Source organism: Hipposideros armiger, unplaced genomic scaffold (genome assembly GCF_001890085.2).
Source record: "Hipposideros armiger isolate ML-2016 unplaced genomic scaffold, ASM189008v1 scaffold_371, whole genome shotgun sequence".
NCBI lineage: Eukaryota > Metazoa > Chordata > Mammalia > Chiroptera > Hipposideridae > Hipposideros > Hipposideros armiger.
In genome coordinates this window covers 122,785-140,599 of record NW_017731721.1, presented here as the reverse complement: position 1 = coordinate 140,599, position 17,815 = coordinate 122,785, and the positions used below count along the sequence as shown (strand labels likewise).

The 17,815-nt window shown below is 39.2% G+C and overlaps 1 protein-coding gene across 1 annotated transcript in view; it reads right to left on the bottom strand.

The window, feature by feature from the left end:
• The window catches only part of SPMIP11 (sperm microtubule inner protein 11), a 23,110-nt gene extending 6,422 nt beyond the window's left edge, over positions 1–16,688 (bottom strand). Inside the window, exon 1 of the mRNA XM_019662268.1 lies at positions 16,587–16,688. Coding sequence (XP_019517813.1) covers positions 16,587–16,665 — 79 coding nt within the window. The 5' untranslated portion in view covers positions 16,666–16,688. The remainder of the gene's footprint in view (positions 1–16,586) is intronic.
• Positions 16,689–17,815: the final 1,127 nt, after the last annotated feature.

The window sequence follows — 17,815 nt, the reverse complement described above, 5'->3', positions numbered from 1 at the left end:
AGCTCCAGGTTGAGCTGTTGTTCAGCATCTTAGCTGTAGAGGGCAGTGTCACTGGCCCTCATATGTGGGATCCGAACCGGGGCCCTCTGGCGTCCCAAACCAGTTCTTAACCATCGCGCCACTCGGCCGGCCTGGAAATCTTTAATATTCCCTGAAATAATGATGCCACCAGAGTGAGGAGGCACTGTTTGAATCCCCTCCCTCTACAGACAGTTGACCTGGAGGGGGCAACAGAGTCTAGAGTTCTGGAAGCCTGGCTGGAATGAGGGGGCTGATCTGTACTTCATCACAGGTTACAGCAATGAGAGGGTCTAGTTCCTGGAGGCAGTGTCATTTGAGTTCGGTTGTTTGACTTTGGGCAAGTAGGGGGTGGCAGTGTGTTCACGGCCAAGTCGATGTAGACTGAGGAGAAAGAGCGGGAGCATATTCCTCGTGGGCAGTGGGACCTGGACTGTGATTAATTATTGGTCTGAGTGCAGGTGACAGTGGGAGCTCTATCTGGTCCAGAGGCCTCCCACTGATTGTCCTTAAGGGTACAGCCAGACGATCTTCTCTATTATCTCAGTTTCTAAGTAGTAAGTTCCCAGCTTCCCATGTGGATGGTTACTGCGTGCTTGGAGGTGTGCTGGACAGCATCGTCCACTAGGATGGCTTCCTCCGGAATCAAGCACCAGTTAGCATACTCCTCACATCAGTTTTTGGAAAGATGGAAGATACTTTTGGTAGCCATAGCTTCCTCAAGTTTTCAGGTTTGAAAGCTACCTGAGGTGAAGGGTGGTGACGGGGTAGGCAAGAATCATGCCACAGCTTCTGTGAAAGGGCATATTTTGGGTGGAGGGATGCCATGAGCTCTTTAGAAGAAAATGCCACTGTGGCAAAGTAGTAGGATCCATCATTTTGTTGGTAGATGGTAGAAGAGAGGTTCTTCCATTTGCCCAGTTACTACCATGCTGCATATGGTTTTGGGGGGTAAATAGATATGAAGTGTCCTGGACAATTTCTTCTAGAATTGGACCATAAATTGGGAGTTGCCATAATTCCATTTAATGCTTTGAATGGACCATGAAGGACATCTGGGATGGTGCAAAAGTACTTAGGTGGATCTTTCATTTATTCAAATTAATGTTGCAGATTTCTCAATACTTTTCCCATTGTCTCTGTTGGTTGGAACTGGGGTTATAGGCCACAATATTTTCAGGTTGAAGAATTTTTAGAATGCATATGCTTCAGTGGCTCCCAGAAATCTAACCTCCAGGTTAGGGTACTTGCCTGCGTGATCCAGATGCTTAGCACGTAGTGGTGATGATACCTAACACACGTTACCTGCAGTTGTCTTGAAGTTGGTATCACTGCTAGCAGAGTAATACCACCCTGACTAGAAAATTATACAAGATCAGCTTGAGAGAAATGTTGTGATATCATACATAAAAACATGACTCCTGTCCAGGAGGTTATACCTGGTGCTGGGCATTAATCCCTTTAAGTTGACTGGGGCATGAAGATGGATTGAAACTGGCTGACATGTGTTTGGAAGGCCGTCTTGCACTTATTGTGTTCCCTGATACAAGGAAATTGCCAGTGCGTTGGGAGGGAGTGGACAGGTGCATGAGCCCAATCCTCAGGGCACATTTCACATATGGGAGAGTTTCTGTGCCTCCATGTCCAAAAATTTCTTCCTCAAAATGGTGCACTTGTTCAGGATTCTGAACACAGAAGAAGTAGATGGGGCATGAGATAATAGAGAGGCTTAGCACTGGTTGCTGATGTAAAATGGACTACGTGGATCTTTTAGAAGTAACAACAACAAAAAGAGCTAATACTTAGTGAATGTGCTCAGCACAACTATGAAAGGTAGGTACTATGATTATCTTATTTTACAAATGGGGAAACAGAGGCCCAGAGAAGTTTAGTAATTTCCCCAAGGTCACATAACTAGCATATGGCAGAGACATGAGTTTAACCCCATCAGTTTGCAGTTTGCAGTTTGCCTCCAGAGCCTATCCTGTGAACCACCACACCAGACTGGCTCTTGAAATAATCTAATCAGAACATCCAGGAAAGACCAGACTAAGGAAAAACATGAACTGATAGAACTAGCCTCTTGATGGGCTCCCTTGTGTACAGCTCAATGGGGGTCCTGTCAAGTGTGTCTGCTCACTCTAGAGCAGACTTGAGTTGGGTGGGGGACATGGTATCATTACTGTGATCCAGAGGCAGACGAACCCTATCTCCCTGAGCTCCATTGAAATTTGGGTATCGTTTCCTAGGCCAGCATCAGGGAACAGAGAGGACTGGAACCTGGTGGCCACTCTGCAGTGGATTGGACCAGTCCCAGTGGGGAAGACCAGTGGGGAAAGGCTGAGCCTTGTGGGAAAAATGGCCTGTCTCCTGCAGTACAGACAGTCACCCACCTTGGAGGTGCCCATTCCCTAGGCTTTGGCAGATTGTAGCTATGAGTAGCTTGAGTACCTTCTCCCCTCTAGTTTTAGGGGGATAGCGGATGGTGGTTTGTAGTACCTGTAAGACATATGGGTTTCTAGGATACATTGCTATAACTGCAGTAGGTCTATCCATTTAGAAAGGCATAGAGGCTCAGAGGCTTTGGCCAATTCATTCTTGGCTCAAGTCTTGCTGGTTCGAAAAGGCAGAACCACAGTGCCCTCTGCTGGAGTCTAAAAATTGCATTCCTAGCTGTCTCCTAACTGGTGAGTCACAGTGAACAGGCAGCTGGGGAGGTCCGGAGACCTAGCAATAAGAGGACATTCCAGCCAAGGTGTGGAAAACCATCTATTATATCCTCTGACAGGATCCAGAAAATGATAATGCAAGTAATATGTGCTAATTTTTTCCAAAGACTTGAGACTTTTTCTTTGAAGAGATTCATTTGGAACTGGAAGTAAGAACAACTCTGAGGACTAGTTAGTGAATTCCTCTGGGAAGAAGAATAAAGGCAGCAGTGGAGGAAGATGGCATGAGTCCCTTTGGCTATGCAGAGCTTGGATGTCATTGTGTCTGTGGCTGGAGGGCAGTTGCTGTAGAGTCTGGCAGTCATCTGTCTTAAGAACAAGCATTTCCTACCACCCACCCCCATCGATTTGCCTCTGAAACTGCAGGGGCACCCCATGTTAGGATCAGGAAGGGTGAGTCTGGGACGGGCAGGAATCTACTCATTGGTGGACACGACAGTTCTGGTCACCAGTCAGGGGTGCTTTTCTGTGGGCAGCTGTAGTCACCAGGCTCTTTCAGGGCCTGGATGAAATATCCTTTGAAGCCAGCCAGCATATTTTATTTCTCAAGGAGTCTTATGGTTAAAAATATTGCTTTCCAGCTTTATCCTGGCAAATTGTCATGAGAAATGGACAAAGATATTCCTGTCATAGGAAAGGTATATATTCCATATGTAAATAGTAACATATATTATGGTTTATAACTTTTCCTCCAATCATCTGTTGTATAGTTTTGTGTGCTAAGTCATAGATGTATTGCATACATTACTTTATTTAATCTCCACAACAAATCTATAAGAAAGATATTATTATCTCCATTTACAGGCAAGGAAACTGAGGCACTCTGAATTTGCTTAGTATGATTTAGTCCCTGAATCTGAACTACTTTGGTTACCTGATAAAACTGAGTTTCCGATAAAACTGAGTTTCTGAAGTCGAGGATAGACCAGAGAGAGTACGCTCCGTCGCCCCCCATTTCTCCTTTGATTTTTCTATTTTGGTTCTTTATCTGGGGGAAAAGAAAGTAAGGAGGCAGGGACTGGCAGACTATTTGGTTACATGTGCTGACTCACCCCTATGAGTTTTCATTACAACTATAATAAGGAAAGCTTGAGTGGGCTTTTTTGAATCAAATGTTAATACACTCACACCTACTAGAAGAAAAAAAAAACCCTATCCTTTTTCAAAGAAAAATTGTAAGTGACTTAGAAGTATCATTATAGTAAGAGTGTTAATAATGAAAAATGTTAATATTAACAGTTTCATTTTATGGTTGCTGGTAAAGCTTTAGCTGAGGGGCTAGGTAAGAGTGCGCTTGATCTGAGCACGAACAGGTGGGAGTTCCAGCGCCAGTAGGCGGAAAAGGGTCAAACTACTTGAGTGAATGTGTTATTAACAAGGTGAAACCAGCCGGAAAGAGAATGGGGCCAGAGAATCACTCTGAAGACAAGTGTGGATTACAAATAGGAATCTTGCAAGATCGTTTGGGTCGTAGAACTAAGGGTGAACATAGAGTCAGGAACTGTAGGTTCCTTGAATTAATAAATGTAGAAATTGGGATTAGGGAGACCGGGGTAAGCAAGGTGGATGTGGCTTGCTAGGAGCCAAATAGAATGCTGTCCTTTATCCATAATCTCCCCACCCTCCTTGTGAATTTCCCAAACCAGTTCTGAAGTAATAGAAAGGTAGGAGACAAGTTCTGCATTTTATTCCTCAGTCCTGTTGAATGGAATTTTCAGGTGGAAGTCTGAATGACGTGGCTGAAGACAAACTTGGCAGAGGGTAACCAAGTTGCCTGAATGTCTTTGTGGAAAGGGTAGGATCGGAAATATTGTTCTAAGGTTCTTTTTGTTACGAGGTCACAGATGATGGGCAGGGAACATAGATATTTTGGGTGTGTACAATAAAATGACATGTCACAAGTAGGAGGTGAGTTACAGGCTTCTGGTTGGGATGCAGTGGAAGCAGTCTGTGATCAAAATGGGAGGTGGAGGTGATTTTCTATAGTTTTGGTCTTGAACAGCTTCTAGATTTTGAAATTTGCTCTTATGAAGATGAAGCTCTAGCCTCAGTGCTACACATGGCTGGCTTGCTCTCATTCTTCAGGGTGTTGCTCAAGTATTACATCCTTGATCACTTTGTCTAAAGTGGGCCTTCCCAAGATACTCTCCATCATGGTCATCTGCAAACTCAGTTGCCAATAAGAGCCAGGCAGACGTTTATGAGTAAAGCAAACTGAGTAAGAAACCTGCCCCACCTAAAGAGGCAGCTGCTACTTTGCTCTGGCTGTTTGTGGTCATCTGGGTATTGAGGGCCAGTGTGGCCACTTCTAATTTTTAAAGAGAAGTCAGAAATGTGGGTTTTACATTAAAATCTTCTGATTTTTAAATATTGGCCCAAAAATTTTTAAAAAGCCCTCTGCAGGCTGAGTCTGGCCCTCTGGCTAGCAATTTGTAACTTCTGATTTATTGTCTTGCCCCCTTATGTCCTTCCTAGCACTTGTTACAATACAGTCTGTGAATATCTTGTTTATTTACTTATTTATTTTCTGTTGGTCACTGTTGTATTTCCAGTGCCTAACACTGTGCCTGTCACAATTGGTTCCCAATAAATAAACATCTGATGATGGGGGGAGTCTGGATTGGTGCCTTACTTAGGAGCTTTTTTTATATTCTGATTATATATATATATATATATATATATATATATGAATTATACATATGAATATATATGTGTGTGTGTTTAAACATATACGCACATCTATATATGGCAAGTATTTTCTCTCAGTATCTTGCCTTTTACCTTTATGATGTCTTCTGATACACAATTTATAATTTTTTAGTTAGCAAAAATTGTCAGTCTTTTCTGTTAGGCTTCTGGGCTTTATGTTCTATAAGGAAAAAAATTTAAAACCACCCTGATTGTAAAAATATTCTGTTTTCTTCTAATATTTCTGTAGTTTTGTTTTATATGTTTAGCTCTTTGGGTCCATCTGGAATTTATTTTTGTGTATGATATGAGGTGGGAAGTCTTTATTATGCTAGGGAATATTCTTTTATTTTTACAAAGTGTTTCTTTTAAATATCAAATGCCTTTTTAATTTTTAGTGAGATAGCTGTATGTATGTTTTTAATTTGACATATAGATGTGGTGTATTTTATTAATCTATTCCCTAATATTGTCATCATTTTATTCCTGGAATAAACCTACTTGATGGTAGATTGTGTTTAATATATCCTTGAATCTGACCTGTTAGTAGGATTTGTCCATTTATATTTACATTAGTCTACAGGTTCCTCTTTTGTACTATATTCTATATTGTTTTGTTATTTTGTCAGTTTTGTGTGTTATAAAATGAGTTGATTGTTTTCATTGTTTTATGTGCTTTTAAAAATAGAATTATCTGTCTGAAATTTTTGAAAAAATTTTCTATCAAAATTACCTAGGCCCACAGCCTTTTTTTCATGCAACCGTTTAACAACTTTAATTTTCTCTCATGATTATTGATTTAATAAGGGTTTATATGTATTTCAGCCTGTTGTTTATATTTTTGTGTCATATCTTAGAAACCATTGCCTAATCCAAAGCCAAGAAGATTTTTCTTCTCAGAGTTTTCTTCTAAGAGTTTTAAAGTTTTAGCTCTTACATTTATGTCTATGATTTTGAATTCATTTTTGTATATGGTGTAATGTGAGGTCCAGCTTCATTCTTTTGTGTGTCAATAGCCAGTTTATACAGCACTATTTGTCGAAAAGACTATTCTTTCCCCATTGAATTGTCTTGGTACTCTTGTTGAAAATTAATTCACCACAGATGTAAGAATTTATTTCTGGACTCTCAATTCTATTCCATTAATCTATATGTAAATCCTTATTCCAGTATCAAACTGTTTTGATTACTATAGCTTTTTAGAAGATTTGAAGTTGGGAAGTGTGTCCTCCAACAATGTTATTCTTCAAGATTGCTTTGGTTATTCTGGGTCCCATGCATTTCTACATGATTTTTAGGATATCTTCTCAATTTCTGCCAGGTACCATTATCCTTGGGTGATATTTCAGCACAAGAAATTGTTTAAGAGTCTAAATTGTGTCTGGAAAGTGATGTCGCATTTATCCCTCTCCTGCATCCTAATTCGCATATTAAATTTGGCAAACATTTAGGAATCTCCAGCTTGGGCAAGGACAAGTATATCTAAGCTTTTTTTTAGTAATTCTTTAAGGTGCTCTAGTTTCTTGAGGTATTTTAGAACATTAAATATGAATAGCTCAATATTATTTACAGTAGAAGCTCTCCTACAGAAGCTCCATTTAATAGGTTTGCTAGATTGATTAATGTTCTTCATTTGCTGTGAAACATATTAAAAGATGCCTGCAATACTCCAGTTGCAGCGGAGAGCTATTCTCTAGCATACCTGCATATTTCTGCTCACACAGGTTGAATTATATGCTTACCAAGAGTCAGTTATTTTTTTTCTCCAAACAATTTATGCTGGTTTTACTTTTTGATTGCAATTTTGTTTGTTAATTAAATAATATTTGAACTAATGGAATATGTGTTAAAAAACAAAAAAGTACAGTGTTTTTTATAAATATTAAGTTGAATGTTTTGGAAAAATTCAGTAAATCTTTAAAAATTACTGTAAACTTTAAGTTAAAATGGATGAGTTAGAAAATCGCCATTTTGTAACTATTATAGAAATAACTGATTCACACAGACCCATCGATAGATGCTAAAACTAGTGGGTGTAAGGAGAATAGCGTATTTACATTTTTTCAAAGTATTTTCCTGTAAAGTACTACTAATTACAAAACAAAAACAGTAACTTGACAGTGGAGAAGACTGGCAAACACCACCTTAATCAAATGGTCAAAGTTAACATCACCAATAATTGGATAAAATGTCATCATGCGCCTCCTAATGTGATTTACCGAAGACATAATATTGCTTATTTCTTACAAAATTTTTTAAACCTAATCTAATCATGAGAAACACCAGACAAATCCAAATTAAGGAAAATTCTACAAAATGTCTTGCCCATACTAGTAAAAAGTCAATGTCACAAAACACAAAGGAAGGCAGAGGAGTTGTTTCAGATTAAAAGAGACTAAAGAGGCATGCAAATTAAATGCAATGCTTGATCTTTAATTGCATCCTGGAAGGAAAATGTTTGCTGTAAAAGACATTAATGGGGGCTCACAGAGTGGCTCAGTTGATTAAGAGCTCGCTTAGGAGTGCGAGCTCTGAGCAACAGTGGTTCACGTCCTGGCCCGAGCTGAGCTGCTGCTGAGCTGCCAACAGGTGGCAGGATGGCTCAGCTAAAAAAACCCCAAAAAACAAAAAACAAAACAAAAAGATATTAATGGGACAATAAGCAAAACTGGAATATAGACTATAGCTAATTAGATAACAGTATTGTATTGGTGTTAAAATTTGCTGACTTTGATACCTATACTGTGGGTTGTTATCTAAGAAAGTTATTATTCTTAGGAAATACAAACTAAAATATTAGGGGATAAAGGGATATAATATGAAGCAATTTATTCTCAAGTAGTTGAGAAAAAATATATATAGAGAGAGGGGCAGAGATAGAGACACACAGAGAGAGAGACAGAGGGAAAGCAAATGTGGCCAAATATTAATAATTGGCTAATTTGGGTAGCGAGTATAGGGAATTTCTTTGAACTAGTCCTACAACTTTTCTGTAATTTTAAAATTATATTACCAAAAAAGTTTTCAAAATAATTAATTGATTATATAAACTTATTTCCAGGCCAGCCGAGTGGCATGTTGGTTAGGAGTTGGCTTGGGATGCCAGCTCTGTGAAGCAGGGCCCCAGTTTGGATCCCACATATGAGGGCCAGTGACACTGCCCTCTATAGCTAAGGTGGTGAACAACAGCTCAACCTGGAGCTGGACTGCCATGAGTCGCCAAGTGACGGCATAGGCTGCAGTAGGGTGGCAGTGGGCTGCCATAAGCTACCGCGAGCGGCTGGCAGCTGGCGTGAGCTGCCAAGAGCCACCGTGAGCGGCCGTCCAGTGGCCGGCGACCGATCTGCCACACCCGGGAAGAGCACAATGATAATACCAACATAGGCCAGTGAAGCGACATTCTCCACAACTAGACTGAAGAACAAAAGGACAGCTACTTGTCTGTTCCCCTTCCCCGATTCCCCAGCGTTGTTACCGTTCCCCAATTCCCCAATAAAATCTTTTTTTTTTTTAAAAAAGCTCATTTAAAAAACCCCACTTATTTCCTTTCCCTCCTAAATTTGCTAAATGACATCAAAAGAAGAACAACAACAGTGGCATTAATCTTTAAGGGCAAAGAGAGCAAGGATGCAACAGCAGATGATACATTTCAGTGGAAATATCTTTTGGGAAGTAGAAAGTGGACAGAGGGGTGGTAACTAACCTATTAAAATGGAAAAAGTTTTAATTTAAGTTTTTGAAGTGGAGGATACATCTAGAATTGAGTTAATTCACCTGAGAGGCTTAGAATGTAACAGGTACCACAGAAGATGGGAATAAAGAATAGGTGTGAGAACAGGAAGGTAGTCACTGAAACGGTCTACAGAGCATATGGCACAACCAGGCAAACCACCCTGCCCCAACAGGGAGATGAAAGATTTCTCTGTCCAGCAGTCCCACCTCTTGGTATCTATCAAAAGGAAATGAAAACAGGATCTCAAAGAGATATTTTCACTCTCATGTACATTGCAGTATTGTTCACAATCACTAAGATATGGAAACCTAAGTGTCTGTCAATGGATGAATAGATAAAGAAGATGTGGTATATATATACACACACATGCACAGTGGAATTATCCAGCCATGAGAAAGAAGGAAATCTTGCCATTTGCAACAACATGGATGGACCTTGAGGGCATTGTGCTAAGTGAGAAAAATTCAGGCAGAGAAAGGAAAATAGTGTATGATCCCATTTATATGTGGAATGTAAAAAAGCTGAACTCATAGAAACAAAAAAGTAGAATAGTGGTTGCCAGAGCCTGGGAGTAAGGGAAAATGAGCAGATGTTGGTCAACAGGCACAAACATCCAAGTTATAAGATGAATAATTTCTGGAGATTTAATGATTATAGTCAATAATACTGTATTATATACTCGAAAGGTGCTAAGAGAATAGATTTTAAATGTTCTTACCACAAAAAAGAAATGGTAATTATGTGATGTGATGGGGAGTATTAGTTAAGGCTTTGGTGGTAATCAGTTTGCAGTATAGTATAAGTGTATCAAATCAACATGCTGTATACCTTAAACTTACACAATGTTATTTGTCCATTATATCTCAATAAATGCGGAGAAAAGAGTATTCTTTAGAGGAGCTGAATCTAAAGGGCACCACATCCCTGGACAGGATTCACTGAGAGGGCTGGTATATGGTGCAGGACTAAGAGTGTGATGATTAAGTGAAAACAGATCCTCAAAAGTGAGACTCTTGATACCCCCTTTCTCCTGTCCTGGTCCCAGTATGCTAATAGACAAACATATAACCAACCCCCAGAGAAGTAATTATATAATTCTTCCCTGGAGAAATTGTAGAGATCCAGAGAAAAGCTCTCAGTGAAGCCTACAATGGACAAAAACTTCCAGTCAGCTTTTTAGTTGCTCACTCTTAAGTTATAATGAGAAGCCAAGGATCACTAGTTATTTAATGATAGTCATCAATGAGAAAAATAGAGACCAAAATACTCAGAGGGAAAAGGGCCCAGAGGAGACCGAGCTAATGTAGGGGACAGAACAGAGCTTAAAGTATAATATCCATGAAGAAAAGAGAGACGATATGGAAGAGGAGAAGCAGAGGCCCAAAAATGGCATTGGAAATTAAAAATACAGTAACTAAAATAAAATGTTCTGATATAAACGTGTGGTGGTTTTCACATATGTCCATGACTTCTTTGATATTCCTTCCAAGAACTAGAGCTTATTTCCCCTCCCCTTGAGTGTGGGCTGGATTTAGTAACTCTCTTCTAACAAATAGAATAAAGTGGAAGTGACAGTCACTTTTGAGACTAGGTCATAAAAGACATTGTGGCTTCCTTCTCTCTTTCTCAGGTCACCTGCTTTGAGGAAAGTTAGTGCCAGGTGAGAACATTCTGGCAGCTTATGGAGAGACCCATGTGGTAAGAAACTGAAGTGTTTTGTCAATAGCCTGAGGGGAACCGAGGCCTCCAGCCACCGGATGGATGACTGTAGCCTCTGCTGGCATGCTGCCTGCAACCACAGAAGAAATCCTGAGCCAGAACCACCTAGCTAAACTGTTCCTGGATTCCTGATTCACAGAAACTGTGAGGTAATATATGTTTGCTGTTTTAAGCCTCTATGTTTTAGGGTAATTTATTAACAGCAATAGATAATTAACAAAGAAGGTTGGAAGATAAAATTGAAGAAATCTCCCAAAATGTAAAAATTTAAAAACCCAAAGAAAATATAGAGAAAGATGAATAAGTTAGAGGGTCAGTTCAGGAGGTTTTATAGCTGACAAATGGAAGTTCCAAAAAGAGAGAAGAAATTAAATTAATAAAGAAATAATAAGAGAAATTTTCTCAGAAATGCAGGGTAGAAATTTCTGGATTGAAAAAGCTCATGGATTGTCTACCACAATGAATGAAAAAAGACCTATAGGAAGTTCTATCATTATGAAATTTCAGAACACTAGGGAACAAAAAGAAAATTAAAAGCTTCCAGAGTGAAATACATCACTTACACAAAGGAATTTAACTGGAAGCCAGAAGACAATAATGACATACCTTCAAAATTCTCAGAAAATGATTTTCGACCTAGAATTCCATATCTGGAAAACTGACGAACAAGTGTGAGAGTCAAATAGAAACTATTCTGGACTCAAAAAATACTTCCTACACATTCTTAAAAAGCTATTTGAGGATATAGTCCAGGAAAGTGAGATATTCCGAGAAAGAAAACATGAGTTCCAGGAAGGACTAAAACCTTGGAGAGAAGCAAAAGCAAGGTCTGAGACAAGAGCTATATGTACCAGGCTTAGCGCGTGAACAGTGAACAGTCCAGGTTAGAGTGGGTCAGAGGCAGTTTGGGACAAAATAGAATTAACAGATTATCTGTTGTGTTTTGAGTGATTGGAAAAACATCACTGGGCATTTGACAGAACTGTTGAAGTACTTTGGGAAAAATAAAAAAGCAATAGTGACGTGGAGAACCAGGCAAATGAAAAAATGGTGGTGATTCTTAACTCTAGGGATAAAGAAAAAGTTGAACAAGAAAGGAAAAGTTATCATAGTGACATTATTTGGCTTAGTAGTGAACAATTTTTACAGATTTGTAAGACTGCAAGACTATAGATTTAAACTTGTGGGGCCGGCCGAGTGGCTCAGTTGGTTAAGAGCTCGCTTAAGAGTGCGAGCTTTGAGCAACAGGGTCGCCGGTTTGATTCCTGGCCCAAGCTGAGCTGCAAACAGGTGGCAGGATGGCTCAGCTAGAAAAAAAAAAAAGAAAATAAACTTGTATTAATGTGTTCCATTGCTGCATCACAAGTGACCACAAATTTGGTGGCTTATAACAACATTCATTTATTATCTTATAACTCTGTAAGTCAGAAGTCTGGGCGGGCTTGACTGGGTTCTCTGCTTAGTCTCACAAAGCTGAAAATGTTGGCTAGGCTGGGGTCTTACATGGAGGTTCTAAAGAAGAGTTCGTTTTCAGGTTCATTCAATTTGTTGGCAGAATTCTTGTGGTTATAGGACTGAGGTCTTGCTGGCTGTCAGCCAGGCTACTCCCAGCTCCTACATGCCACCCACATTCCTTGGCATGTGGCCCCCTTGATCTTCAAAGCCAGCAATGATGTGTCAAATCCTGCTCATGCTTCTCATCTCTGAATTCCTCTTTTGCCACCAGCTGGAGAAAACACTCTGCTTTTAAAAGGCTTGTGTGATTAAATTAGGCCCACCCGGATAATTTCTCTTTCTTTAAATAAAGTAACACTCACCAGAGTGCATCATATTCAGAGTTTCCACCCATTCAGAGGGGAGGGGATTACACAAGGATAAGGTTCACTGAGGGCCATTCTTAGAATTTTGCCTACCGCAAACCTAAAACTGATATAACTATACTGGAAAAACTAGGCTGGGAGTGTGGAAGTGCAGGGTATGGTAAAAGAAAGCTAAATTTTCAACTGTCGTAAAAGGAAGGCAGTATATAATAACTAAAAGTGGATAAATCAATACATGTATGTAAACATTTTCTTTAGAAGTACAAAGGTGAGAGTATCAAGAGAAATAACTAAAACAGTTGAAAATGATTGTCTTTGGAGAGTGGAGGTGAGAGGACTGGGGCAGGACACTTATTTTTCATTATAAGCCTTTTGGGCACTGTCCTTTACATTTAATATCAGTTTGAAAAAGAAGTAAAAAGATAACTTTTAAATATTTCTATTGTTTAGACATGAGGGAGATAACTAAAATATTTGAGAAAAATCATACAAAAATTTGCTTATTTAATGCATCGAGGGGGAACAAATCACCAGTAGACACATTTTCAAAGAAACAGAATTGGCACACTCGTATATAAAAAAACTGGTGAATATATAGTTATACGTGTATATATTAAGTGAAACTAAAATATTGGGTTGTCGGAAAAGTCATGACACATTTTTACAATGAAAAACATAGAAAAAAATACATCATGACTTTTGACAACCTAATATATAAGGTATATAATCTTTTCTTAATTCCCCAATTTACAATTTAGTCTTCCTTTAAATTAACTAAGCAACTCTTTGTCTGATAAGAGAGATTCTACTATGATTACATTCAACTTTCATTATATTAATATAGTACTTACTAATTGATCCAAACTTGCTAGCCTGATGTCTAGTGGCAGGTTTATACCACGGATCCCCAGTTGGGTAGGAGTTTGTGGGTATTGATTAGGTGAGCCACACTCCAGGGTCTGATGGCCAAATTTACTTCAAAATGCCTCCCGGAATGATGGGATCAGTGGCAATTAGTAGCCTTGTTAAATGATAATTTCACTAAATTCTTGTCCCAGAAATGAAACTTCCTAGTTTTATTTGGAGAAATAAGATATGGTTGAACTCCTGGCATTGAGTTTTAACCAATAACTCCAGCAAAGTTTGAGTTTTAAGCAGAGAAAAATAAATCCTGTTGTTTTGATATCTGCATATAGTAGTTGGACCACAGAGTGATGATTCTGTAATGCATGTGCCTATGTGTGTATGAGAGAGAGAAAAAAAAAAAGATCAGAAGGCACCCACCCAGTTACTCTTTCCTGTGCTTGCAGAACACTACTGTGAAGTTGTAGAATGTTGTAACTCTCTTGGGAAGCTGCCCAGGGGTTACGGGAGAAGGTTACAAGGTGTCGACTCCATAAAGGAGTCCCTTAGTCAACAATTCTAGCCATTAGCTGAGCAAAACGTTACCATTCAGCACCAGTGAATGGTGGGTGCCTGGCAATCTTGAAAACCATCTATCGGGGAACAGTGAATTCAATAACTCTGTGTAAAGCCCACCCGACATTCGAACTTCAGGGTTTAGAGGTTAATAGATTTTCCTAGAAAGGCAATCATTTGTATAGTTGCCTGTTCACAGCAGAAGACCTGTGTCATTTGTCCCCATAAATAACTGTTTAAAAATGAGCACAGGCGTAATAAGTGTTTGACAATTTGGAATCAAATTCTGGCTCTATCACTGTGACTTTGGATAAATAAGTTCACCTCTTTGAGCCTGTTTCCTGATTGGTAAAAAGGGACAATAATACCTACCTCACAGGAATGTTGAGAGGATTAAATGGAATCATGCATGCATGTAAGAGTACTCAGCACAATGCCTTGAATATAGTACATACTAAATAAATAGTTACTATTATGTGCTTGAGCCAACAAAATTAGGGATTAATTAGAATTTAGCTCTGTCCAAATCCTGAGAGGGTGTAAAATTGAAAGGGGTGGGGGAAGCAAGCAGGGCGTTAGGGGTGGCAAATTTGATGTTCGGTCTTTTCTCTGACCTTATCATTTTAGGCCAACAGTTTGGACAAGCCTCTGATAGTCTGTCACTGGAATGAAAAAACTTGGGTAAGCAGATGATATAAGGTACTTCCCTGTCATCCCACAGAGGACTCCAGTTTTTATAAAGCGAAATCTTTCCTTTTACCTAGCGTACAAAGAAATTCATCAGAAATGAGACCCAGGCCTCTTTGGATGGTACCAAATTTTATCCACCAGTGTTTAAGTGGCTAACTGGGTAGGAAAATCCCAGGCTTGATGCTTACTTAGTTCTCTTATGGTGAGAAATCCCATTTAGTAGGGGTAGGCAGGGTTGGAGCAGCCAGGAGACATCTGGCCTGGATGGAACAAGAGAATTTTGTGGGTTAGGCCAAGTGTGTTTCTCTGAGAGAGGGTGAAGAGTTCCTTATTTGGAGACAACAGCAGCCCCATGGCATAACGCTGGAACCCAGATGAGTGAGGGCAAGCGGAAGGGCTGGTGTAGGTTATGAAGGGATTCCTAGAGTCCATCAGTTGGACTCTTTGTACAAGTCTTACTTGGAAGCTGGATGTGTAACACAGAGCTTCGTTGATGGAATTAGAAAGACAGAGTGCCCAATGGAGGCCTATACAAGATCAGTCTTTCACAATCTTAGCTTTGTGCTGTATACTTTCCCAGTAACCCCCATCTCTCACCCCGATACATCTTTGCTTTAGTATCTGTCTATACTTAATTTCCTTCACATGTGTTCTCCATTTTGCCCAGAATACCCTTTCTCCTCCATTTCTGTGCTTCCAAAGAATTCTTTTTTTTTTTTTTAAGCTGAGCCATCCTGCCACCTGTTGGCAGCTCAGTGGCAGCTCAGCTTGGGTAGGGAATTGAACCACTGTTGCTCAGAGCTCTCTCTTGAGCGAGCTCCTACCCAACCGAGCCACTAGGCCGGCCAAACAATTCATTTTTTAAGACCTTAATCAATTGTCACATATGCTACAAAGCCTCCCCCAACTTCTTGTTTTGGTTAGTCATTCAATATCGTTTATTTATTCATTCACCCTACAACTATTTATGAAACTTGTATTATGTATGAGGTACTACTAGGCATTGTGGATATAATACAGATCTGATAATTACACACTGCCAACTAAAAATCCTTCAATGGCTCCCTATCAAGTTAAAATGCTTATTAGTATGCCTAACAGCATCTTCAATTACTTGGCCCCTGCCTAGTACAAGTATTCAAGGGCTGCTTTTCAGCACCTATCTACTTTACCATGTATTTGTACTCAGGGAATTGGGAAGTTCACTTAATATGGCTCGCTCTCAAGTTTCTATTCCTTTGTCTGTGCCATATTACTTTCTCGTCTACTTGGTGAACTCCAATTATCCTTTAACACTCAATTCTGGAAGCATTTCATGTGTGAGGTCTTCTCTAAAGGATCCCCCTATTCTCCTTTCAAATCTGATAGTAGGTATTTCCTCTTTTGTGGTTCTATAGCATTACATATTTAATCATATACTATATTCCAAATTTTTTGTTTGCATACTTATCTTCAGCATATAGCCACTTTATGGCAGAGGCCTTATCCTATCCATTTTTGTAACCAGGTCATCAACAGAAAGCCTGGCACATAGTTGTTGCTTAATAAATGCTGGTTAAGTGAGCAAATGAATATTTATTTGATTGAACAAGCTGGGTATCTTAGTAAGGATATTAAATGACTGGAGAGGGAACCTGAACGGATACTCTGCCTACTCCATACTTTTAGCTAGTGTAATTGTTAATCGTGGGGTATAAATCTCTAACCCAAGGTAGAAAATAAATGGCTAAGAAGTGGCCCTTCTAACCCTCGACTCTATATTCCCCTTACTTGTTTCTTCAGTTGTGTTCCTTTTCTTGTGCTGAAAGAAATTTTGATATCCCAATAGATATAGGCTGAAGGAGGCCATCTCAGCTCCTTCCCTGTCTGCTCTTGGAATGTCCAAGCTGGAACACTGGACTCTGAGTTTGTTACCATGGTGATGTTCTGAAGAATTACTATGACTGACACTTCCTTTGTCTCACAGAATTTATGGGTTCATGGAGTGAGAGTGGGCTAGTCAGGAAAATGGAGGAATCAAGTGCCAGTTACCCTTTTTCTTGCCCCAGTCTTGTATACTCTGTTTCAGGAGGCAGTGAGTGGAAAGAACATTGATCTGGGCTCAAATCTTAGTTTTGCCATAGTCTAGGTGCCCGACTGCATACAATGAGCCTCAGTTTTTTATTTAAAAAGGTGGCAATGGTATCTACTGGTATTTCATAGTTATGAGAATTAAATGAGGTAATGTGTGCAAATTTCTTCAGCAGTGTTCAGCATATAATGGAACCTTAGCAAACAGTATTTAAATCTTAATATGGTACTTTCACTGAGTCTTTTAAGTTATTTCAAGCAGTTGTGGGCTGAGCAAGTTCATATTTACTTTCGAGAGCCACTTGCTAAACTTTTTCAGCAGTTTGGTGAGCTGGATGTTCAACAAGCCATTACTGAAAATTAAATTATCTAAAATTACAATTAAATAAATTATATTAAAAATAAAGGTAATAAATACTAAAACCTTTTCTCTTCCTAATTATTTTACTACATTTTACTACTATCCATACTCATGAGGTTATTTACATCTTTTGTATCTGGATAGTCTGTTTATTCATTCTATTTTTCTCTTTGCTTTTCAGTTTGGGAAGTTTCTAGTGGTCTATTTTTAAACTCACTGATGCTTTCCTTGGTTATGTCCAGTTTACTGGTAAGCCCATCAAAGGCATTCTTCATTTCTGTTAGTTTTTTATTTCTAGCATTTCCTTTTGATTCTTAGTTTTCATCTCTCTGCTTACATTACTCATCTGTTCTTGCATGTTGTGCACTTTTCCCATTAGAGTCCTTAGCATATTAATCATGGTTATTTTAAATTCCCAGTTTGATAATTCCAAAATTTCTGCCACATCTGAGTCTGGTTCTGATGTTTGCTTTGTCTCTCTAGATCAGCAGTTCTCAACCTTCCTAATGCCGCGACCCCTTAATACAGTTCCTCATGTTGTGGTGACCCCCAACCATAAAATTATTTT